Source organism: Perognathus longimembris, chromosome 3 (genome assembly GCF_023159225.1).
Source record: "Perognathus longimembris pacificus isolate PPM17 chromosome 3, ASM2315922v1, whole genome shotgun sequence".
Lineage (NCBI taxonomy): Eukaryota > Metazoa > Chordata > Mammalia > Rodentia > Heteromyidae > Perognathus > Perognathus longimembris.
This window is the reverse complement of record NC_063163.1, coordinates 87733160-87758510: the sequence shown is the minus strand read 5'-3', so window position 1 is coordinate 87758510 and position 25351 is coordinate 87733160. Positions and strand designations below refer to the sequence as shown.

Sequence of the window (25351 nt, the reverse complement as noted above, 5' to 3'; positions counted from 1 at the left end):
CAGCACCCGCAGCCTGCCTGCGGACCGAACGAGCAGGGAGGATCTTCCACGGGAGAAGCCCCGTCCCGGAGCCCCCTGGGGACCCTTCCAGTCCTCAGCCCTCGTGCCGGTCACCGGACGAGACAGGCGGAGCCCGAGTCTACGCGTCTCCCCCGACCCCTCCCTGGCGGCGGGCGGGGAGGAGCCAGGGCCAGGCCCGGGGCCGCGCGAGGCTGCGGGTCTCCGAGCGGAGGCCGAGTGTCCCTGCGGCGGGCGGGGCGCAGGGTCGCGGACCCGAGGGCGGCGTCCAGCGCGAAGGGAGGCGGGCGCGCCCATCGCCGGGCGGGGTCTGGGCAGGGCGGTCGGAGTCCCCGCGGGGGAGAGCGCGCGGTGCGCGGCGACCCTCCCACTCCCACCTCCACCCGCCGCGCTCCGGGGCAGAGCGCCCCGCTCCAGCCGGGCCTCACGCTCCGCTCGGATTTCCAACTTGGGAGGCGCCGCGGGGCTGCGCACGCGCGCCCGCCCCGCCCCTCGCGCCCCCCCCCCGCGCCCCCGTCCGTCCCCACCCCCGCCGGAGCGGCCTGGGCCGAGCGGGACCCGGGCCCGCGCGCGCCCGCTCCGCGCCCCCCCCCCCCGCCCCGCGGCCCCGGGAGCGCGGATCGCCGAGCCCGGGGTGGGCCCGGCCGGCGCGGCCTCGGCCGCCCCAAGTTTGGCAGTTGCACTAGTTGTCGGGGTGGCAGAGGCCGGGAGCCCGCCATGGAGGAGGAGCGGGGGTCGGCTCTGGCGGCCGAGTCGGCGCTGGAGAAGAACGTGGCCGAGCTGAACGTCATGGACGTGTACGACATCGCGTCGCTCGTGGGCCACGAGTTCGAGCGGGTCATCGACCAGCACGGGTGCGAGGCCATCGCGCGCCTGATGCCCAAGGTCGTGCGGGTCCTGGAGATCCTGGAGGTGCTGGTCAGTCGCCACCACGTCGCGCCCGAGCTGGACGAGCTGCGCCTGGAGCTCGACCGCCTGCGCGTGGAGCGCATGGATCGCATCGAGAAGGAGCGCAAGCACCAGAAGGTGGGCGTGGGGGGGGGCCCGGGGACCCCCGGGTGGGGTGGGCGGACCCGGAGAGGAGAGCCCTCTCCGAGGTCGGCCTGAGTTCCTAGCCCTGTGTCCTTGGGTAAGTTGCTTAACCTCTCTGTGCTTTGTTTTTCTCCTCCGTCGCGAGGTAATCACAATGGCATCCATCTGAGGAGAAGGGCGGGGGTGGGGTGGGGGGTAATGGTCTAGGTAGTGATCCTCCGGAAGTGATAAAACACCCCAGAAAGTGTATTAATTCATCCCGCCCCAGATCTCCCACCCAGAGCAACGTGATGACCTCCACCCATGAGCTTCCAATTTCTGGGTTCACATTTGCAACTTTCTCCCGGAGGATCCCCTGTTCTTGTTCACCGGTACCCTGAGGGAGAGCACTCTGCCATCCTGTTATCTCCTGGAACTCTGTGAGCCACAGAGGAGGAAACGGAAAGATTAGGGGTGGGAATAAATAAAGGGGTGGGAATAAAGTCCTAAATGCTAGGGGAGAGGGTCCTGGCCCCAGGGGAGGTAATTTGTGTGTCTCCCCTGCCCCACTGGGGCAAGGAGATAATTGGGGACAGCTCTAAGGCCAAGTGTCCGTCTGGAGCATAAGTCTTTAGAGCAGAGGCGCCTGGGGAGAAGGAAGTTGAGACACAGTTTCCTGCCCCAGCCTCAGTCCTGCTTCTGTCTGACCCTTCAGACTGAGAATAGGAGGAAATGGCTCTCCTTGGAGAACTGGAGGAGGCCCGGGCTTGCTGTGTGGCTTCAGGAAATACAGTTGGCCTCTCTGAGCCTCCCTATTGGGCACCGTGATGGTTAAGTGTGTTTTCAAGGAAATTAGCCCAAGCAGGTCTCAGTGTGTGTGACCTCAGGGTTCTCTGCCCTGGAGTCTGGAAGGAAGCTCTGCTCCTGGTGCTAGTAGCATTGCCCAGGTCACATGGCCTGTCCTAGGAGCAGGTGCAGCACAGGTACACGGCTAGGTTTCCTGACTTGCAGGCTGTGTGTGCATGGGCAAATCACCTGGCCTCTCTGATCCTCAGTCTTCCAGCTGTGAACCGGATAATCCTAGCCCCTGCCTTGTTGGATAGTGGTGAGGATGGGGTTTGTTTACACAAAGTGCTTAGTGGTGTCCCTTGTTACCTGAGACCAGATGAGACTGTCACTAAGCTGCCCACAGGCTGAAATGAGGACCCAAACACCTCTACCTCTCCCCTCTCCTGGAGGACCAGGAGGAAGGGGGTTTGGCCTTCCCCCCACGCCCTGTCCCTACCTAGCGGCACCCTGCTCACTAGGCCTGAGGTCCGGTAACTGTCCAGCCAGCTGCACCTGTTGCTCCGAGAAGCGAGGAAGGCAACCATGGTGGTGAACATGCAGATGCTCCCTGAGGGGCATGTAGGCACTCAGCCCTGGCCACAGCCTTTTTCTTCAGTCTGCAGCCCTGTGATGGGTGCCTTGTGCAGAGTACCTTCGTGGATGAGGGGTGAGGTACAGAGTGAATCCACGGCACAGCCCATGATGGATGACAGGCTGGAGATGGGGATGGGGTAGCATCCTCAGTACTCTGCATGGGGCAGGGGTCCAAAGCAGGGCTAAGTAACCCCCTAAATGGACTTCTCAGCAGTCTAGCTTGTGCTTCCCTGTCCTTGTGCTTGCATCCAGCCACTTTGAGCACTGACTGTACTCAACAGTCAGACAGGACTTGAACTGGATAGCCTGAGGAGGGAGTTGTTTTGTTTGGGGTTTTTTTGGCCAGTCCTGGGGCTTGGACTAAGGGCCTGAGCACTGTCCCTTTGCTCTAGGCTAGTTAGTACTCTACCTCTTGAGCCACAGCACCACTTCTGGCTTTTTCTGTTTATGTGGTGCTGGGGAATCAAACCCAGGGCTTCACCCATGCAAGGCAAACACTCTACTGCTAAGCCACATTCCCAGCCCCAGGAGGGAGGTTTTTATTTTATTCAAATTATTTGCTGGGTACCGGTGGTTCATGTCAGTAATCCTAGCTACTCAGGACACCAATCTGTGAAACTTGTATCTCCAATTACTACCCAAAAATCCGGAAGTGGAAATGTGGCTTAAGTGGTAGAGCACCAATCTTGAGCTTCGAAACTGAGTGAGGAGGCTGGGATGTAGCTCAGTGGCAAAGCACTTGCCTAGCAAGTGCAACGTCCTGGGTTCGGTCTCCAGTACCAAAAAAGAAAAGACAGAAAAAGAAAAGAAAAGAAAACTTGGGTGAGATCTACTCACCCTGAGTTCAAGCCCCAATACCAGCACTATAAAAAAGAAAAGAAAGCTGAGAGTTCATATAAGGCTCAAGTCATATCCAGTGAATGCTTGGAGCAGTCTCCACATACTTAGTGGCTCTAAGCAGCAGAAATTGGTGCTCACACCAGCTAGTATGGGCTATGAACCAAGGAGCTATGGTGTGAGGCTGTGTGGGTGCCCGTGTGGGTAATGGCACTGTGCAGAGCACCTGGTGAAGACTCAGGGGTCTGGGGTTAGAAATGAGTCTTACTGGGTTAAAATCAAGGTGTTGGGGTTCAGGGTAGCTCAGTTTTAGGGTCCATACTTAGCACACTCAAGCATCTTCCACCCTGGCATCTCAATAAATGATAAAAATAGAGTCAGACATCGGTGGCTCATCCTCATTGTCCTAGCTACTTGGGAGTCTGAGTTTGGGAGGATCACGATTCAAGGCCAACCTGTGCAGAAGAGCTTGAGAAGTCCTTCCCAGCTGATAGCTAAGAGTAGTGACACACGCCTGTGATCCCAGCTACCACAGGAAGCTGAGGATAGGTAGAAATGAGGCCCATCCCCATCTTGAAAACCAAAGCAGAAAGGGCTAGGAGTGTGGCTCAAAAAGAGCAGAGCTGGGCTGGGGATATGGCCTAGTGGCAAGAATGCCTGCCTCGTATACATGAAGCCCTGGGTTCGATTCCCCAACACCACATATATAGAAAACAGCCAGAAGTGGCGCTGTGGCCCAAGTGGCAGAGGGCTAGCCTTGAGCAAAAAGAAGCCAGGGACAGTGCTCAGGCCCTAAGTCCAAGCCCAGGACTGGGGGTGGGGGGTTGGGGGGAGAGCAGACCTGCTTGGGTGAGGCCCTGCATTCAGATTCTCTTAGTGCCAAAAAGTAAAATAATAACAATAATAAATATAAGGTGTTGGAGCTGGGCCAGCTGGGAGCAGTGAGGGGGGGAGGTCACATGACCTGTCCATCATTCCATCACTGGTCATCCAGTGTTGCTGTTCCCTCTCATGGTGACCTTGAGCAGGGCATGAGCACGGAGTTGCCTTCCCTCCTTCTCCTCCCACCTGCTGCAGGTTGCCTGGCAGAGGGGGTTTTGAAAAGTTATTTAGGAAGTGAGTGCAGCCCACACTGGATGTCCAACCACCTGTCGACTTGTAGGAAGAGCCAGGATCTGTGGACGTGTCTGGGTACCTTCTGGGTGCTAGGCACTGTTTCAGACCTTTGTATATAGTAATCATCTGGTTCCCTGAGCTGCCCTTAGAGGAAGAGGATCCGTGGCTTCCTCACTTCCTGGGCCGGAAAGGTTGAATCACTAGCCTAGACCCATTGAGGGCAGCTCTTCAGCTAGTGACCAGCTAGTAAGTAGTCAACAGGGACAGAACTTAAGGAGGATGGGCAGGTTACAGGCTGCAGGCTTCCAAGTTACCAAGTATCATTTGCTTTGTTTGTTTGTTGCAGATACCAGGTCTTGAACTCAGGGCCTGGGTGCTATACCTGAGCTTTTAGACTCAAGGCTGCTGCTCTACCACTTGAGCCATAGCTCCACTTCCAGCTTTTTGGTGGTTAAACTAGAGATAAGAGTCTCAGATATTCTTGTTCTAGCTGGCTTCAAACCATGATCCTCAGATCTCAGCCTCCTGAGAAGCTGGGATTACAGGCCCTGGGTCTTGTGGGGAAGAGTGCAGCTGACCCCGAGCCTTGGACACCCGAGCTGCTCCAGACAGGTGGGCAAGGGAAGCCTCTGTGCTGGGCAGGTTGTGACTAGCGCTGTGCCCGGCCCGGCAGGAGCTGGAGCTAGTGGAGGACGTGTGGCGTGGGGAAGCCCAGGACCTCCTGTCACAGATTGCTCAGCTGCAGGAGGAGAACAAGCAGCTCATGACCAACCTCAACCACAAGGATGTGGGCTTCTCTGAGGACGAGTTCCAGAAGCATGAAGGTAAGGATGGCTTGATCCTCCTGCTTGGTCACTGAGGAAGCCTTTGGCTCCTATGGGCCTGTGGGTTTGTACCCTAACTGTGCCAGAGTTTACAGATGATTCCAGCTATGACAGATTTCCCCTCCCTGGGATCGAGCTCAGATCCTGCCCCCCACCCCACCCCGAAACTCATGTTTGCCTGTCAGATGATCAGCATGTGAACTCATAAATGGACGACAGGGTACTGAATGGTCAGTAGATGGAAAAGCCAAGGTGGGGCACAGGGCACGACTAGCGCTGCCTTTGGTACTAAGGTCCCAGTGCAGCCCTAACCAGGTGACACAGTGAGCCATGCAAAAACCTTGGGCAAGAAGCAAATACAAAGCCAGGCACCAGTGCTCATGCTTGTAATCCCAGCTACCCAGGAGATTGAGATCTGAGAATCTCAGTTCAGAACCAGCCTGGGCAGGAAAGTCTGTGAGACTCTTTTTTTTTTTTTTTTTTTTTTGGCCAGTCCTGGGCTTGGACTCAGGGCCTGAGCACTGTCCCTGGCTTCTTCTTGCTCAAGGCTAGCACTCTGCCACTTGAGCCACAGCGCCACTTCTGGCCGTTTTCTCTATATGTGGTGCTGGGGAATCGAACCCAGGGCTTCAGGTATACAAGGCAAGCACTGTTGCCACTAGGCCATATTCCCAGCCCCCTGTGAGACTTTTATCTCCAATTAAACATCAAGAAAAGCTGGAGGGGGGCTGGGGATATGGCCTAGTGGCAAGAGTGCTTGCCTTGTATACCTGAAGCCCTGGGTTCGATTCCCCAGCACCACATATAGAGAAAACGGCCAGAAGTGGCGCTGTGGCTCAAGTGGCAGAGTGCTAGCCTTGAGCAAGAAGAAGCCAGGGACAGTGCTCAGGCCCTGAGTCCAAGCCCAGGACTGGCCAAAAAAAAAAAAAAAAAAAGAAAAGAAAAGCTGGAGGGGCTGGGAATATGGCCTAGTGGCAAGAGTGCTTGCCTCCTACACATGAAGCTCTCGGTTCAATTCCCCAGCACCACATATATGGAAAACGGCCAGAAGGGGCGCTATGGCTCAGGTGGCAGAGTGCTAGCCTTGAGCGGGAAGGAGCCAGGGACGGTGCTCAGGCCCTGAGTCCAAGGCCCAGGACTGGCCAAAAAAAAGAAAAGCTGGAAGTGTGTGTGGCTCAAGTGATAGAGTGGTAGTGTTGAACAACAACAACAAAAAAAATCAGAGGGCTGGGGATATGGCCTAGTGGCAAGAGTGCTTGCCTCGTATACATGAGGCCCTAGGTTTGATTCCCCAGCACCACATATACAGAAAATGGCCAAAAATGGCGCTGTGGCTCAAGTGGCAGAGTGCTAGCCTTGAGCAAGAAGCCAGGGACAGTGCTCAGGCCCTGAGTCCAAGCCCCAGGACTGGCCAAAAAAAAAAAAAAAAAAAAACCCATATGTCTCTCAAGTGGCAGAGTGCTAGCCTTGAGCGGGAAGAAGCCAGGGACAGTGCTCAGGCCCTGAGTCCAAGGCCCAGGACTGGCCAAAAAAAACAAAAAAAAAAACAAAAAAAAACAAAAAAAATCAGAGACAGTACTCAGGCCCTGAGTTCAAGGCCCATGACCAGCACCAAAAAGAAAAAAACTTTTTAGAAATAAAATTTTGTGGGGCACCAGTAGCTCATGCTTGTAATTTTAGCACTCAGAATGCTGAGATCTGAGGATCGAGATTCAAAGCTAGCCCAAGCAGGAAAGCCCGAGAGACTTTTATTTCCAATTAACCACCAGAAAACCAGAAGTGGCACTGTGGTTCAAAGTGGTAGAGTGCTAGCCTTGAGCAAAAAGGCTCAGGAAGAGCACCCAGGCCCTGAGTTCAAGCCCCCTGACTAGCAAGAGAGAGAGAGAGAGAGAGAGAGAGAGAGAGAGAGAGAGAGAGAGAGAGAGAGAGAGAGAGAGAGAGAGAGATATTTAAAAATACTTAAAGCTGGGTATAGCAGTACATGCCTATAATTCATGCACTTGAGAAGGATCTTGAAAATTCAAAGTTGGCCAAAGCTAACCAGTGAAATCCTAGCTTAAAAAAAGAAGAAAAAAGGAAAATGTCTAAGTGAGCGGCCCATGTCTCAGCCTCACTAGATTTCTGCCTTGACCCGCTTTTTACTTTTCTGAGACTGAAGCCTTGTCTTAAATGTGGGCATCACCAGGCAGGGTTGGTGAGTGAGTGTGTGCTGGTGTTCAGATTTTGGGAAGCACTAGGGGAATGTTGCTGTCACCTGTTTTACAACAGTCCTGTGGAGATGTCAGCCACCTTCACAAATGGACAGTCCCTAGTATATTCAGAGTTATCACCCAGGACCACGGTTTGGGAAGGTTTTCATCACTCAAGAAAACCTCAGAACAGTGGAAGGCATGGTGGTACATAAGTGTAATCCTGGCACTCAAGAGGCTGAGGCAAGAGGATCTTGAGTTTGAGGCCAATCTGGGCTACATAGCAAGACCATATGTCATAAAACAAGAAAGGAAGAAGAGAGGGCTGGGGATATGGCCTAGTGGCAAGAGTGCTTGCCTCGTATACATGAGGCCCTGGGTTCAATTCCCCAGCACCACATATACAGAAAACGGCCAGAAGTGGCGCTGTGGCTCAAGTGGCAGAGTGCTAGCCTTGAGCAAAAAGAAGCCAGGGACAGTGCTCAGGCCCTGAGTCCAAGCCCCAGGACTGGAAAAAAAAAAAGAAAGAAAAGAAAAAGAAAGGAAGAAGAGAGGAAAGAAGAGACCCCCCACACCTTTCGGTTATCGCAGCCCCTGCTCCACCCCACCCCACCCTGGCTCCAGCATCTGCTAGTCCACTTTCTGTCCTTGTGCACCTGCCTGCCCTTCGAGGACTGACACCCTCCAGTGTGAGGCCTTTGGTGTCTGGCTTCTTTGCCTTAGCACAGTGTGTCTGAGCTTTCTCCTGGTTTGGTATGATGGTGGTTATTTGGTTCTATAGGGCAGGTCATAGGCAGGGCTGTACTGTGACTTGTGTGGCAGTGAGCAGTGAACATCTTTCTACCTGTACTGTGCAAACACCTTTACTCTTTGAGAAATGGACCAAGGATGCACCTGCTGGGTCATGGAGTAAATAAGCCAAACTTTGTTGGGAATCGGGGTGTGTGTGTGTGTGTGTGTGTGTGTGTGTGTGTGTGTGTGTGTGTGTGTGTGTGTGTGTGTGTGTGTGTGTGTGTGCGTGTGTCAGTACTGGGGCTTGAACTCAGGCTCTCTTGCTCTTCCTCATGGCTGGTGTTCTACCACTAAAGCCATGCCTCCAGCCTAGTATTTTGCTGGTTAATTGGAAGTGGAGTTGTCCAGGCTTTTTTTGTCTAGGCTGACCTTGAAGTTCAATTCTCCAGATCTCAGTTTCTGAAGTAGCTAGGATTACAGCCATGAGCCACTGGTGCTGGCTCTGCCATCCTCCTTTGGTTGGTGGTATTCCCACAGGGCACACAGGGACCTGTGGAAGTGACTGGGGAACCTTGGGCCCCCATTCTATGGCTCTCAGAACTCCTGCTCTTAGCCGCCTCCTTCAAGACTGAGCTTGCTCTGCTCCCCAGCTCTCTCCATGATTGCTGGGCTTGTCAGGCAGCAGCCCACACATGTGCGTGTTAAAATGCCTTCAGTGGGGGTCCAGCTAGCTCCCTGGGGGGTGCCTCGGCACCTGCTCAAGCTGGCTCCTGCTATAGCCCCTGCCTGGATGGCGAGGCTGCCAGATGCCAGGCATGCCTGTTTGGTTATTTTTATTTTGCATGGAAACTGTGGGAACACAAGGACAAAACATCTCTCCCTCTGCCAGAAGAACAGTGAGCTGATAGATCCCTGGGAGAAAGGAGCCCAGGATGGTAGGATTGTGCCTCAGGTGGACCTTGAGTAGGTGTGGGGCAGAGGCTAGGTCTGAGGATTTGAGGGTCTGACTCCTGGTGTAAGTGTGGGACATGTCTGCATGCCCCTACCTGGTGGTCATGGGCACTATACTCACACCTCCTTTTGCCACTTCCAGAAGGGAATATGGCCTAGTGGCAAGAGTGCTTACATTGTATACATGAAGCCCTGGGTTCGATTCCCCAGTACCACATATATATAGAAAATGGCCAAAAGTGATGCTGTGGCTCAAGTGGCAGAGTGCTAGCCTGGAGAAAAAGAAGCCAGGACAGTACTCAGGCCCTGAGTCCAAGGCCCAGGACTGGCAAATAAATAAATAGCACTGCCCACTGGTTTTAGAACTATCTTGTGAACTGGTGGCCATCCAACAGAAACTACCTGTTAGCTGGAGGGGGATGAGGGGGGAGGATCACGGGTGTGCACAGCATTGGACTGGACAGGTGGGGTACAAAGAGATGCTCAAAGGCCTAAAAACATCCAAACCTGGAGGGAAGCTGACCCCACGCTCATGGACTATGGGGCAGAATGCTGTGGGAAAAATAGAAGGAGGGGCTGGGAGTGTGGCCTAGTGGTAGAGTGCTTGCCTCCCATGCATGAAGCCCTAGGTTCAATTCCTCAGCACCACATAAACAGAAAAAGCCAGAAGTGGCACTCTGGCTCAAGTGGTAGAGTGCTAGCTTTGAGCAAAAAGAAGTCAGAGACAGTGCTCAGGCCCCGAGTCCAAGCCTCAGGACTGGCAAAATAAATAAAAGGAATGTGAACTTTTTGTTAGAAAAAAACATGCCTATAATCCCAGCTATTCAATATGCTGAGATCTGAGGATCACAGTTCAAAGCCAGCCCAGGCAAACCAATTCAAGAGACTTGGGGGTTTTGTTTGTTTGTTGTTGTTTTTTTTTTGCCATTCCTGGGGCTTGAACTCAGGGCCTGAGCACTGTCCTTGAACTTCTTTTGCTCAAGACTAACACTTTACCACTGGAGCCACAGTGCCACTTCTGGCTTTTTCTGTTCATGTGGTGCTGAGGAATGGAACCCAGGGCTTCATGCATACTTGGCAAGCACTCTACCACTAAGCTACATTCCCAGCCCTCCAAGAGGATTTTATCTCCAATTAACCAGCAGGAAGCCTGGAGTGGAGTTAGCTCAAGTAGTAGAATGCTAGCCTAAAGCAAAAATGCTAAGCCAGAGTGGGAGGCCCTAAATACCAGTACCAGCACATAATAAAAAGAAGCCAGGCACCGGAATCCTAGCTACTCAGGAGGATGAGCTCTGAGGATCTCGGTTCAAAGCTAGCCTAGGCAGGAACGTCTGTAAGACTTATCTCCAATAAACTACTTAGAAAAAGCTACAAGTGGCGCCGTGGCTTAAGTGATATAGTGAAACTCAGGGACAGCATCCAGGCCCAGAGTTCAAGCCCCAGCACTAGCAGGAAAAAAAAAAGGATATCAGCCATTGGATTTAGGGCCCAGCCCTCATCCATTGATACTTCATCCAAAGTCTCTGCAAAAACCCTATTTTCAAATAGGTCTGTGTTCTGCAGCAGCAGGAAGGCATGGACTTGGGGACTGTATTCAATCCCCCATGCTCGCTGGTGATGGCAGGAGCAGGGCTCTGTAGCCAGGCACCTAAGTTGGAATCTTGGTGAATCCGCTGACTGGCACTGGACCTAGGCAGGGCCCTGAGCTGGTGTGCGCCTCACCAACAGGAGGCCTATTGGCAGGGTTCAGGTTCTCACAGGATACTCTGAGCTGGTTTCGGTGCTAGGGCCCTGGGTGGAGCCAACCCCAGGACCCAGTTCCATCCTGTCCCGCTGCCTCCAGGCATGTCAGAGCGGGAGCGACAGGTGATGAAGAAGCTGAAGGAAGTGGTGGACAAGCAACGGGACGAGATCCGTGCCAAGGACCGGGAGCTGGGCCTGAAAAACGAGGACGTGGAGGCCGTGAGTGGCGCCCTCCCCCTCCCAGCCTCCTCCTCCCACTTCCTCTCACTGCTCATCCTTGGAGGCCTCAACCTAGAAACAGAGCCTAGACCGGGGGGGGGGGGGAATGTGGCCCCCACACCCTGGCCCCCCAGCCCCACCCCGTGGTCCTCTGGCATCCAGTCTGAGTTAGAAAAAGATTCTTCCTCATGTGCGACTTCCCATTGGGAAATTCATATGGTATATTAATCCTAACAAGACCCATAGGTCTTAGTGAATATACAAATTGCCTGTCTCTGGTGTCAACATAGTCCTTAAAACATAAACAGATTTCCAGCAGGGTCCACCTAAAGGTACGCAGTGTGCAACCTGAGCTCCTGTCCACGGCGGCCCTTCTCCCCACAGCTACAGCAGCAGCAGACGCGGCTAATGAAGATCAACCATGACCTGCGGCACCGGGTCACCGTGGTGGAGGCTCAGGGGAAGGCCCTGATCGAGCAGAAGGTGGAGCTGGAGGCAGATCTGCAGACCAAGGAGCAGGAGATGGGCAGCCTTCGAGCAGAGCTTGGGAAGCTTCGAGAGCGGCTGCAGGGGGAGCTCAGGCCGGATGGAGAGGAAGAGCCCGAGGTGAGTGGGGAGCCGGAGCTGAGGTAGTATGTGAGTCACTAATCATGGGGTGCCACATGCCCCCACTTCTAGACACACACCCAAGACAGTTGAAAGTGTAAAGACAGTCATAGTAGCATTGCTCCTAAGACCTAAGCGGTAAGCCAGACCCCAGTGGCTCACCTGGAATCCTAGGTACTCAGGATGCTGAGATCTGAGGATGGGGAATGGTAGGGGATCAGTCAGTGAATTTCCACACCACCTTCCCTTCTTGCTCTGGTTACTTGATACAGAGTTTCACTTTTTGCTCATCTTCCTATTTATACTTCCCACTGAAGCCGGGATGACAGGCATGAGCCGCCAGCACCCAACTTTTTATTGGTTGAGATGGTGTCTTATGAACTTTTCTGCCAGGGCTGGCTTTGAACCATCATCTTTTTTTTTTTTTTTTGGCCAGTCCTGGGGCTTGGACTCAGGGCCTGAGCACTGTCCCTGGCTTCTTTTTGCTCAAGGCTAGCACTCTACCACTTGAGCCACAGCGCCACTTCTGGCCATTTTCTACTTCTGGCCATTTTCTGTATATGTGGTGCTGAGGAATTGAACCCAGGGCCTCATGTATACGAGGCAAGCACTCTTGACACTAGGCCATATCCCCAGCCCCTGAACCATCATCTTTCTGACTTGACCTCCTGACTAGATGGGATGACAGGTAGGAGCCACCACACTCAACTACATGTGCATTTTCTAAGAAGCAGTTCAGGCCCAAAGGTGTCCCAGGAATACCAGAGCCAGACCTGCCTGAGTTCAAGTCTCAATCCCAAGCAGCTGCCAAACAGCCACCTGCCTGGACATGACATGACTCCAGCATAGGTTCTGCCTGGTGGGGCCCAAGTGTGACCAGAGTACGGTGGTCCCCTCCACTGGGCCAGCTGCTACTGTGGGCACTTCTGTGAACCTGGTGGCCGGGAAACAGGGCCTCAGGACAGAGGCTCAGGTCCCAGGCTGTTGCTGTCCGTGGCCTCTGGAGAGCTTGTCAGCCTGTCTCCTGAGCATCACAGTATCTTTGATAGCCAGGCTGTGCCCGGACAGCCTCCAGGGACCAAGGAACAAGGGCAGAGGCCTGGCTTGTCAGAGATAACCCAAGCCACCCTGGTCCTTGTGCAGTGGTCTGGACGGGCTGCTGTCCAGCCCTACTTCCTCCTGGGGAACAGGCTCAGGCTCTCAGGCCAGGCCTGGGCTGCTCACAGCCTGGTGGAGCCTCAGGTGTCCCTTTCCCTGCATTTAGGACAGTGGTGCTCAAAGTCAGGGCTGTGCCACGCTTGCTGAGTCTCACCAGGCTCTGTGAAGTTCAGAGCCATCTGTTCCCAGAGGAAAAAATAGGGGACCTTCCATGTCCGGGTGGATATACATCACGGTGGTTGTGTGAGGAGATGCCCCAGCAGGGAGGGCTCTAGAGCAAAGAACCCGGATGTTGTGCAGAGTACTCTTAGAGGTGCCACTGGCTTGGAAGAGCATGGTAGCACTGCCTCAGGAGACAGGAGTGTTATGATTGCAAGTTCAGAGCCAGGCTGGGCTACATAGCAAGACCTTGTGGAAGGGAGAGAGTGAGAGAGAAAAGGAGGATTATGGAGGGGGAGGGAAGGCTCAGAAGGAGCCTCTGAGGTAAGGGTATAGGAACCTGAAAGGTTCTGCCCCTCCCCGAAGTGTGGGGACCCCTGTGAAGTGGCCCTGCAGAGACAGTCAGGTCCCTGTGCCTAGCAGGCCTGCCTGAGGCAGCAGGGGCCCATTCTCTGAGGTCCTGTGTTCCCCTGGGGATTGTGGGTGCAAGGGTGGTGCAGCAAGTGGCATCTCCTTATCCAGTACATCTCAGAACCCAGGGGAGGCGCCCAGTGTTAACAGTCAGTGAATAGGGTGACCCCAGGCCACTCCTCCCCTGCCTGGCCCCACCAAGATGACCCCAGTTCTTTTTTTTTTTTTTAGTTTTCAATTTTCACTTTTAATTAAATCAGCCAGTTAACCAATCACAGCCATCAGTTACTGAGTCAAGTGCAATGGTGTTCTAAGGATATAAGAGAAATGCAACATGCTTTTAAAGAACATACAGTCTAGTTTAGGAACAGACAGATATACTTGAAACATTAAGGCATAATCCCTGAGAATGCAAAACAGGGCACAAGTCTGTGGGGCAGCATTTCAGAGAAGGGCAAAATCACTGCTAATGGGTAATAAGGAGTTGGGGTGCGAGCACCATTAGAAAAGCTGCATAGAAAAGTGGGATTTGTGTTAGGCCTGGAAGGATGATAAGATCTGAGCAGGTGGAGGGAGGAGAGAATACTGTGGTATAGAGGAGGGAGGCACAAAGATGATCATTGCAAATAACCAAGTAGAGGAAGACTAATAAGCAGATGTACATATTGTGAAGTCTGAGGAGTTGAGGCTGCCCTAGCAGCTCCTGCAGCAGGGAGTTACTGGGGTCTCACGATGCAACTGCTATTTTATAATGTGCTATCCCTTCCCAAAGGAAAACTCAGTAGCACTGAGCCTGGTTTTATTTAAAACTTTGATATTTTGCCTGGTGCCAGTACTTCACACCTGTAATCCATGCTACTCAGGAGGCAGAAACCTACAGGGATCATTGTTTGAAGACAGCCCAGGTAGCAAAGTCTGCAAGGCTCTATCACCAATTAACCAGCAAAATATGACCCCAGTTCTGAGGCTAGCTCCTTACCCAAGACTGGCCCAGTGGCTTTGCTGTCACCTGATCTGCCTGGCTCCAGGTGTCGCCTTTCAGGTGCCCTTCTCAGAACAGTCTGTCCTCCCTGCCTAGGGCCTGTGGTGCCTGGGCTCTGTCTCCAGGAGGCCTCAGCCTTGGCCTCACCCCTGTCCTGGCTGGAGTCCAGTGGACTGTAGAACATTGGAAGCAAGAGGGTGAGCCAGCGCCTGTAGATGTGGCCGGCTGACTTGGGGGCATCTTGCAAAGCCTCCCTTACTCTGAGGAAAAGTATGGAGCCAGTGGCTCATGTCTGTAATCCTAGCTACTCAGGAAACAGAGGTCTGAGGATCTCAGTTCAAGGCCAGCCTGGAAGTAAAGTCTGTGAGACTCTTACCTCCAATGAACCAACAAAAAGTTAGGAGTGCCAGGTGCTGGTGGTTCACATCTGTAATCCTAGATAACTCAGGAGGCTGAGATCTGAGGATCGTGGTTGGATCGCTGTTCAAAGCCAGCCAGTGCAGGAAAGTCCATGAGACTCTTATCTCCAATTAACCACCAGAAAACTAGAATTGGCACTATGACTCAAGTGGTAGACTTCTACCCTTGAGCTGAAGAACTCAGGGACAGTGCCCAGGCCCAGAGTTCAAGCCCCATGACTGACAAAAAAGAAACACAAAAACTAGAAGTGGAGCTGTGGCTCAAGGGGCAAAGTACCAGCCTTGAGGGAAAAAGCTAAGGAACAGCACCCAGGACCTGAGTTCTAGACCCAAGAGTGGCATCACACACACACACACACACACACACACACACACACACACACACACACACTACAGATCAACTTCATTACATGTCCTTTTCTACTGTTTTCTAAAATGATGTCCCTGTTCTGACAGAAGTGAGGAGGATGCCAGGCAGGTGACATAGCATGACACTGGGTGCATATGCGTGTTCCATGGGAGAAGCCCCTGGGGGAAGCAAATGTGTGGGACTTCCTGTCAGATCCCAAGGAGCAGAGAATTGTGTTGGGTTGAGTTCCATCCACTTGAGTCACACTATTGGAGAGGGGCATGTTTCCAAGGGTGGGGATTAGAGGCAGGTGCTTCTTCATTGTGGATGCCTTTGACTGAGCACCATTGAGGGAGGTGGATTCAGGCTGCTGTTGAAGGTGGCTGCTGGCTTCTACCTGCGCAAGAGACAGTTACTAAGCAGGAGCCCAGGCTAACTGCAAGGGCTTAAAATAAAGCAGAGCTCTGAGCAAGCTGCCTACACCCGTGGCGGGGGGGGGGGGGGGGGGCGGGGGACAATGTGAGCTCTGCCAGGATGCAGAGTGGGCGCCACCAGGGCCGCCAAGAATTCATTAGCAACATCTCTGCCCCCTCCAGATGGAGCCCAGTGGAGAGGTGGGCGTCTCAGATGCGGAGAAGGTGGCCCTGGATCTCAAGGACCCCAACCGCCCCCGGTTCACGCTGCAGGAGCTGCGGGACGTGCTGCATGAGAGGAATGAGCTCAAGTCCAAGGTATTCTTGCTGCAAGAGGAACTGGCCTACTATAAGAGGTAAGAGTCCCAGGCTGGGTGTGGTAATTCATACCTGTAATCCCAGCTCTGAGGGAGGCAGAGTTAGAAGGATCATGGGCTGAGGTCCACCCAGCATTTTAAAAGCCTAAAACCCAATGTGAAAGACAAAATGAAGCCAAAAGGGGCTGGGGTGTGATAGAGCATTTGCCTAGCAAGTATAGGGCTGAATTTAAAATAATACAATAATACAATTTAATAAGTAACACAATTTCAAGTAATAAAAAGAGCTGGGTGCCAGTGATTCACACCTATAATCCTAGCAACTTATGAGGCTAAGATCTAAGGATTATGGTTCAAAGCCAGCCCAGGCAGGAAAGTCTGTGACTCTTAACTCCAACTCACCACTTAAAAAAGCAGAAGTAGAGGTGTGGCTCAAGTGACAGAGCACTAGCCTTGAGAAACAAAAAGCGTAGGGACATTGCCAAAGCCCTGAGTTCAAGCCCCAGGACTGGGAAAACAAAACAAAATGTGAAAAAGCCAGGCATCAATGACTCACACCTGTAACCCTAGCTGCTCAGGAAGTTGAGATCTGAGGATGCTGGTTTGAAGCCAACCTGCATAGGAAAGTTTGTGAGATTCTCATTTCCAACCTTTAGTATCTTCAAAACACCCCATTAAAGATTTTCTCACTGGGTGAAGGGCTGAATGACCCCTTCTCTGATCCAGCCATGTTGTCACCTGGAGGCCAGCCCCTTAGGCAGGTATCTAGGCAGAGGCTACCATCACCTTCTTGGGTCCCACCAGAGTATGCATCTTCATCAGAGCATCCCCTTCTGGAATGTTCCACTCTCACAGAAATTTTGACTGATTTGTCTCATATCTCTTAACTCTTCCAGTGAAGAATTAGAAGAGGAAAATCGAATACCCCCACCTCTACCCATGGCACACCCGAAAATGTCCCCCCAACCGGAGTCTGGGATCAAGCGACTGTAAGTGACACTTTGAGCATGTGGCACGTGGCTTGCTCCATACGTGGCTTGGCCCCATGGTTTACCCATCTTCTTGCTTTAGCTCCTGGGTACCTGTTCCCAGGGACCCTGTTTGTAAGCCCAGTAAGCTCACGTACTTCCCCTCTTTTCTGTCTTTGGGTTCATCCCCTGCCTGGATGTTGAGTTCTTTCTGGGGTCTCTGGGCAGAGGCTGGGGCGGGGGGGAGGGGGCTGTGGCTCCTGCTCAGGAGCTTGCTTGAGTTTGCAGCCTGTGGCTTTGGAATCAAGGACAGCAAGTGAGACTGGGTGAAGGACTTGTGTAGCTAAAAGGCTCGAAAGCCATGTGTGCATCTAGCCACTAAGTGTGCATCTAGCCACCAAATGTGTGTTGGTGCCATATACATGTGTCTGGGCCCTGGTGCTGTGTGACCAGACTCCCTCTTGGTTCCATGGACACTCTGGAGGTTCTGTAAATGTTTACAAACCTTTCTTTTCCTTAGAAAAAATGCAGACCTAAAGCTGGGTATGATCTTAGGGGTTCTTGAACCCCTGTGGGCTGTCAGACAAAGGCCATTTGGTCTAGTGGACTGGCTCCAATCTGAGGACCTACCGTTTACCTACTGTGCACTTCCATGCAGCCTCTGGGTTTGCCCCACAGTGCTGGTAGGCGGCAGGGGTATCCTTAAGGAAACCAATCTCCTTCTGCAGCTCTAAAGGGTAGGGCCAGGATTTGACCCAAGCACTCTAGCCTTTGCAGGGCCTATTATCTTCTCTCAGAGGCCTCCTCAGCCCCAGGCCTCCTACTTTTCCATGGCTAATTACAGAACAGGTCTAGATTATAATCCTAGCTACTCAGGAGGCTGAGATCTGAGGATCCTAGTTCAAAGCTAGTTTAGGCATATAGATCCCAGAGATTCTTATCTCCAGTTAACAAGCAAAAAAGCTGGAAGTAGAGCTGTGACTCAGGTGGTAGAGTCTTGAGGAAAAAAAAAAAAGCCAAACAAGAGCACAAGGCCCTGAGTTCAAGTTCCAGTTCCAGCCCCCTCCTCACGAAAGAGAGGCCTCATGTCTGTCCCTCAGTCCCTGGTATAAGTTCCATGAAAGCAGGAAGCATGGATTGGGCTGTAGGAGGGAGAAATGAAACAGCATCCTTGGAATGCTTGGGTTAACATGAAATTCTCTTCCAAGCATCTTGCCTGCTTTGCATTGCCTGTCAGCTTGGCCCTAGATTCCTAATGGGCTTGGGATGTGGGGTAGTCCCCAGTTCTGGCTAGAGATGAACATTCCTTAGGGATGAAGCATGGCACCAGAAAACCTTCCATTTCCCCAAACCTTTCTTTTGTGTATGCTGGTTCTAAGGCTTTGAACTGAGGGCCTGGGCACTGTTCCTGAGCTCTTGAGCTCAAGGCTAGCACTCTACCACTTGAGCCACACCGCCACTTCCTGTACTGAGCTTTTATGCACTCATACCTCCACTTCTTGTCTTTTTTTTTTTTTTTTTTTTTTTTTGGTGCTTAATTGGAGGTTAGAGTCTCATAGACTTTGTTGCACAGGCTGGCTTTGAACCACAATCCCCGGATCTCAGCCATCTGAGTAGCTCTGATTGCAAGACAGGAGCCACTGGCATTCAGCTCCCCATGACTTCCATTGGCAATTGAAACTCAACTAAGGAACCCCAAATTCCTAGTTTGTTTGTTCCAGCTTGAAGCACAACCACATTCAAGTTTTGTTTCCTCTACTCTTGACTTGGTTTCTTCTCTGTAGGCTCCATTTTCACTCATGCTCCCCCAAATCTGGAGCAGCAATGTGGCAAACTGCCACATTTATTCTCTCCATCTTAGTGTAGTAAAACATTTGTAATTGCTTCCAAAACTGGGCTTTTCTGACTTAAATTTTCTATTCTGGTACCCTTACTTTAAACAAGGTAGTTAGGAGTTGGGTCTTGCCAGTCTTGAATTCAGTGAAATCCAGACAAAAGTCATGAGAATTAGCCCAGAGGTAGAATTCTGCCTACACCAGAAGAGGCTACAGTCTCTGTCCTACTTTTCCAGATGGCTCCATTTGCAGAGCCCTTTTCCCCTTTAGCCTGTCCTGGGGTGGATCTGCATGGGCTGGTGTTCTGAGCCTGGCACGGGAAGCAAATGGAAAGAAGGAGCCCCAGAGAGACAGACAGATATAAGGAGAAAGAGAGGGAGGCCAGCACCTCCTGTCCATGGGCACAGGTGGCCAATCCCATGCAGCCTGGCCTTCTAGAGGATTGCTGAGTGAGCCAACCCATACAAAAGGCTTTTGACAGGCACTGTCAGGACACTGGCTGCCTTTGTCCTTGGGCTGCTGCCTGGGGAGCTGTGGCCTGTGCACCCTTAGGCTGGGAGGAGGTCAGGGCAAGGAGGCATCTTCCTGGGGATAGCAGGGACAGAAGTTCTTAGATGGCATATAAGCACACCATCCTCCCCTGGAGTCTGTTTGGTCTCTTCTGCCTGTTCTTAGGGCAATGTCAGCCCAGCTCTGTGCCCCGCATACGGGTCTTCCCCCACTATCAATTAGTAATAATCACCAAAGACTGAAGACCACACTAGCATGGAGCACTTGAGGGGGGAAGCTATCCTGACTTCTCAGATAAGGAAACTGAATTCCAGGACAGCCCCTAGACTTCATTGAGACCAGGCCTGTGTGGCTAGGAAGGCTCAAAGTCAGGCATCTCCTCCCTCCTCTGCTTTTCCTTACTCCCCTCCCCAAGTCACCAGTTGTGGCTGCCTACCTGAGTCCCTGATCTCTTAAAGGCATCACAAACCAGAAACGTCATGGCTGACATTTCTGAGCTAAACACACAAGAGAACCAGAAGAGTGCCAGTCACAACAGTGTGTCTGAAGGTAATCCAAGAATAGCAGGTGACCTGCAGCTGCTGGCCAAAGAGGATGGGCTGGCACTGCCCAGGAGGGTCATGTGGGAGTACCAAGTGACCTCACCTTGTCCCCAGGGACCAGCAGCACCCCTCCCTCCCCCTGTGTGGTTTTTGGCTTCACAGTCCCATCTTCCCTTCCCCCCCTTACACACACGGTGGCTTCTGCCAGGCAGGGGCAGGAAGCTGATAGGGACACAGGAGGGAGGCTGCTGGGCAAGGGGCAGCAGGGCCTTACTGAACTTACAGACCGGAAAGGGTGGCTTTGGTGCAGGCAGCTGCCCCCAAATGGTTGCAGGGACAGTGCCTTCTGTTCCTGTCCTCCTCCCCGCCGCCCCTCCTCCAGCCAGCAGGAAATAGCTTCTTACACCGCCCCTGACTCTTCTGGAATGCCACTTGCTAGAATTTCATTTGGTTTGAAGCGTCCAGAAATACTGGGTGGGGAGGGAGAAGTTAAAACTAGCTACACCACATCGAGAACATGAATGCTTGGCCTACACAGTCATAGAAGGGAAGTGGCTGTCTGTCTGCAGGTGGCACCTGGAGCAGTTCAGGAAGGGACTGCAGTGGGGAGCCCTGGGCAACACACACATGTCACTTGGCTGGGACAATCTAGTGACAGATCTGGTCCCTGACGGGGCCCGGAGCGAAGCCTAGCAGTGTCAGGGGGAGGAGGTTATCTCTCCAGGCAAAGAGCCCACCCAGTGTCTGAGGCCACTGCCAGGCAGGGCAGGTGTCCTAGCATAGGTAGGTACAAAGAAGGGGGACTTGGAGCCCCTAGCAAGCCACTTGTGCCTGGTCATCTGGCCTCTGGGGATTGAGCCTATTCACTTAGGAAAAGGCTCTGGGAGGGGCCTGGGAATATGGCCTAGTGGCAAGAGTGCTTGCCTCCTACACATGAAGCTCTCGGTTCGATTCCCCAGCACCACATATATGGAAAATGGCCAGAGGGGGCGCTGTGGCTCAGGTGGCAGAGTGCTAGCCTTGAGCGGGAAGAAGCCAGGGACAGTGCTCAGGCCCTGAGTCCAAGGCCCAGGACTGGCCAAAAAAAAAAGGCTCCCAGAAAGGCACAAAGGTCCTGAACTCCCAGAATCCCCAACTCTCTGAGAGTTTATACTTTCCAAACAAATGGACCGCAAGCCAGCTTTTCAACACCGAGCCCTGGTGGCTTGGTGGGCTCTGTTCAGCCCTGCACCTGGCACAGGGTCAGGTGACTAGTTAGTGCTGACCCTCTGAATGAGGATCAGGGACACAGCCTCTCAGCTTCTTGTCCTTGCTTCAGGTCCTTGTCCTGCCTGCCTCATGTTCTTGCCTTGCCTCACCTCTGCCATGAGGTGTGGCGACCTCAGGGAGGGGGCGGCTACAGGTCACCACGGAGCTCCCAGAGTATACTGGGTTCCCTCTTCCCCAAGCCCAGGCCACTCTTCCCTCAGGGATGTCCGGTGTTCTGTACTTTCTTGGGCAACAACCATCTTGGACATCACACATGGGCTTAAGCAACGTAATGTAATCTATAGATCATGCTCTAGATGCCAGAGTCCAGATCAAGACTGCGTGTCCGTTTGGGTGCCCTGCTCTTGGGAGTTTGCTGGCCATCTTTGGAATGTTACCCATCTCTGCCTCCCATCACCACACCACTCCCCACGTGTGCCTATCTGTATCCAGATTTCCCCATTTATAAATAAGGATGCTGATTCTCTGGACTAGGGCCGCACTCCTCTGTGCCGGCTTCCTAAGAGGGCCCCGTTTCCCTTCCGGTCACAAGTAGAGGTACTGAGGGGACAGGGAGAGGGGACATGGGTCACCCTGCGGCGCACCCCTCAGCTGGGCTTCCTGGTCACACCTCCTCTGTTTTTGTCTTCTGTGTCTCTCTGGACTTCGGGACCAGGATCTTTACAGCCATCTTGCCCATGGTGGCGGCTGGACTGATTGTAGATGACCCCGCGCTGCAGCCTGCCTGGAGACTCATTTCCCTTGTAGGCACTGTGTGGGTCTGGGCTTTGGGGTGAGCTGTGCCGGGGAATGTGTGAGGCTGCTGCTGGGGCTGCATGGCGGTCGGCCACCTGTGTGTTGGCATCTGAAATGGGTGTCAGGCGTGACTGCAGATGCCTCTCATTGTGCTTGACCTACACGAGTGGAATTCTCGGCACAGTCACCGATAATTCTTTTTGTCTCTTCTGTTTCCCTTCTAAAAACCACCTTGCCCATGATCCAGTAAAGAAGGTTCTATAAGTGACGGGTCAGTAATCCACACCCTGGTCCTGAGTGCCACTAACCTGAGTTTCTGATGCCCGTGCTATCCCCATAGCTTTCTAAACTGCCTGGTCTACCAGTGGTCAGATGTGGGTTCATCGCAGTGGGAAGCAGGGGCTGGGGTCTGCCATCTCTGTGTTGGGAGTGCTAACTGGCTTTTCTGCTTATATCAGCCAGGCAGAGGTAAAACCTAATACATGTGGTTGCTATTTGGTCCAAGCTAATTCCGACTGCCCCATGCAAAGCATTCACACACCCCATGGTCACCATACCTTCATTGTTGGGCCAGGGAGAATTTCCCTCCTGCATGTGATGTGGCTTGCCCTTGCCACCTTGGTCTACATTAGCTGTGCTTGGGAAGCTGATTATGGGGTTACGGTGACACATCCTAAGGGCCTCAGCATTAAATCTACAAATGGACCTCCTGTGTTTTTCTAATTGGAGAATTCTATCCCATGATTTAATACTAATGACCATGAAATCTGGATCCTAATGTACTGCTTATATGACTACATTAATGCATATTAATTTCTATCATCTTGAATTCCACACAGCCCCTTAGGATCACTAGGGCAGAGGACCTGCAAGGCTAGGACTGTAGCCATGGGGGGGCAGAGTGCATGCTCAGTGTGTGCGAGGCCTGGAGCTGCCATCCCTAGCACTGAGGAAAGGAAAGCCGTGATCGGTGTCCTGTGGCTTTGTACTCCCACAGATCATGAGCAGGACCCCAAGTAGTAGAAAGGTGGGGCCCCCACACATCCACAGTGCACACCCTGCTCACGTGACCTCCCAGTTGCTGAGACTAAATGTCATGGGGAAAGAGGCCCCTCCTGTGACCTGCAGCACCCCCAACTTCCACATTGTGAACCAATTGGCTCTTAGGCCACTATGTCCCGCGTATTGCAAGAAAGAAAAAAGAAGGGGGATCTGCACAGCCCAGGGAAGGCTCTCACTTCTTTCTCTTTTCCATTCTGTAAGGTTTAGCTTCTTCTCACGGGACAAGAAGCGCCTGGCCAACACGCAGAGGAACTCACACATCCATGAGTCCTTTGGTCAGTGGGCAAACACCCACCGAGACGACGGGTACACGGAGCAAGGGCAGGAAGCTCTGCAGCACCTGTGACCTTGGGCCCACAAGTGTCCTCTGCCTATTCAGGGTCCCTGCCTCATGCCTCTGGGGGCAGGCACACTCTCAAAATGGACCCTTCAAACAAACTGCTTTGAGGATGGACATTGGAAAGCTGATGCCAAACTCTAAAGAAAGGTTTATTTATGCCCTGGGCTATCACCGTTTATAATAGATGCCTCTGACCCCTAGGATATATATTTAATAGTCCTATGAACTGAAGCCACCTATAGCATTAACTTTAGTAACCAGCTTCTTCCAGCCAAATACACCACTCGCCGTTCTAATAGCTATTTAACTTGCTTTGTATAGTTTAGGTGTAGAGTTTTATGCGCGCCTTTGTCTTACTTGAGCCGGGAGGCAGGGAAATGGCAGCTTTTTATTATCATGAAATTGCCAGGGAAATAGCTGTTACACAAGATGGAGCGACTGGACACAGGATGAGCAACTCCAACTCCAACACAAATGGACAGGACATGAGTCCTCCCACTCAGACCAGAGACAACCCTGCAAGAGGCAGCAGCTGTTCCTGAGCAGACTGGAGCAGGGAGCCTGGTCTGAGGCAGTGTGCCTTGGAATCTGCTTTGAGTTAGCACTAACCAAACAAAGTTGCCGAGGATGACATGTTGCAACATTTCTTGTGTGCATTCTTCTTATCCTGGTATTTTTCTTGCCTCTTAGCATTCACCATGTGAAATACTCCCCTGCAAAGAAGACAAGTATCCCAGCAGAGTTGGGGGGCTGAAATACTTTCTACCTACAAAACACCCAGGATGCAGGATGGGGCCATGGTCAATGCAGTTTGCTAAGAAACCAGGTGAAGCCAGTTATTATACTGCATGCCCATATGCTCAGAACTTGGGAGACTGAGCAATAAGGATCAAGAGTTTGAGGCCAGGCTGGACTACACAGTAAGACTTTGTCAAAAAAAAACAAAAACAGGCTGGGAATGTGACTTAGCGATAGAGTGCTTGCCTAGCATGCATGAAGCTGAGTTCAATTCCTCAGCACCACATAAACAGAAAAAGCCGGAAGTGGCACTGTGGCTCAAGTGGCAGAGTGCTAGCCTTGAGCAAAAAGAAGCCAGGGACAGTGCTTAGGTCCTGAGTCCAAACCCCAGGACTGGCAAAAAAAAAAAAAAAAAAAAAAACAGCTGGGTGCTGGTGGCTCATACCTGTAATCCTAGCTACTTAGGTGGAAGCTATAGTGGGCAGGAAAGGCCATGAGATTCTTATCTCCAGTTAACTACCAGAAAAGGAGAAGTGGCACTGTTGCTCAAAGTGGTAGAGCACTAGCCTTGAGCAGAAGAGCTCAGGGACAGCACCCAAGCCCTGAGTTCAAGCCCCATGGCCTACAAAAGGAAAAAAGTAGGAAAATAAACCACTAGGTGGATGTGCAGACTGCAAGATAGCTTCCAGGTGGCAGTTGGTTTGGAGGAGTGGCTCTTAAATAGACTGTTCTAGAGTGCAGACAGAAGGAGGCTAGGACTCTAGCTGCTAGGGAAGCTGAAATTGAAAGGGTCCAAGTTCAAGGCCAACCTGACAAAAGTTTGGAAACACCTTCTCAGTCCATAGTTGGCACAGTGGCATCCACCTGTCATCCTTGCCGGGACAGGAAGCCTAAAATAGTAGCTGGAAGTGAGGCACTATCAAAAAAGGAGCCAGAGCAGCCAGGCACTAATGGCTCATATGCCTGCAATTCTAGCTACTCAGGAGGATTAGATCTGAAGATTGTGCTTAGAAGCCAACCCAGGCAGGAAAGTCTTATCTCTAACCAGCAAGAGGCCAGAAGTGGAGGTGTGGCTCAAGCGTTAACAGTCCTTGTCTTGAGCCAAAAAGCACAAGGATAGCACCCAGGCCCTGAGTTCAAGCCACAGGACCAGCACAGCAAAAAGGGCTGGAGGTATGACTCAGTGGTACTGCTTGCCTAGGCCCAGAGTTCAAATACCAATACTGAAGAAAAAAAAAGTACAGATGATGCATGTCCACTAAGGAAAACCCCACCAGCCCTGGTGCTTGGTTTCAAGACTGCACATATTGTAGGCAAGCAGTCTGCACTGAGCCACACTGCAGCTCCTGGCCCCCTTTACCTGTCCTCCCAACAGCTAGCCAGTGTTGCTAGTTTCTTGAGTACCCTCCCTGAAAGTTTATGGTGTGCTTATGTTACACAAGCAGATGCGCACGAGTCCACCATGAATGCAATAGT

The 25351-nt window shown here is 52.4% G+C and overlaps 1 protein-coding gene across 4 annotated transcripts; it reads left to right on the top strand.

Annotated features, from left to right (window-relative positions):
- The first annotated feature begins 579 nt into the window (after positions 1-579).
- Positions 580-23780, top strand: Rilpl1 (Rab interacting lysosomal protein like 1). Of its 4 annotated transcripts, XM_048343108.1 has the most exons (9): positions 580-1044; positions 5078-5228; positions 10944-11062; positions 11447-11668; positions 15743-15915; positions 16773-16865; positions 21656-21743; positions 21983-22006; positions 22999-23042. In XM_048343108.1, exons 1-8 carry the CDS (start codon positions 736-738, stop codon positions 21983-21985), a joined length of 1158 nt encoding a protein of 385 aa, XP_048199065.1. In that variant the 5' UTR covers positions 580-735; the 3' UTR covers positions 21986-22006; positions 22999-23042. The 4 variants fall into 4 exon arrangements, with proteins under 4 accessions (XP_048199065.1, XP_048199062.1, XP_048199061.1 ...); XM_048343105.1 differs by lacking the exon at positions 21656-21743 and having other exon boundaries at positions 581-1044; positions 23005-23780; XM_048343104.1 differs by lacking the exon at positions 21656-21743 and having other exon boundaries at positions 582-1044; positions 22999-23780.
- The last annotated feature ends 1571 nt before the right edge of the window (positions 23781-25351 follow it).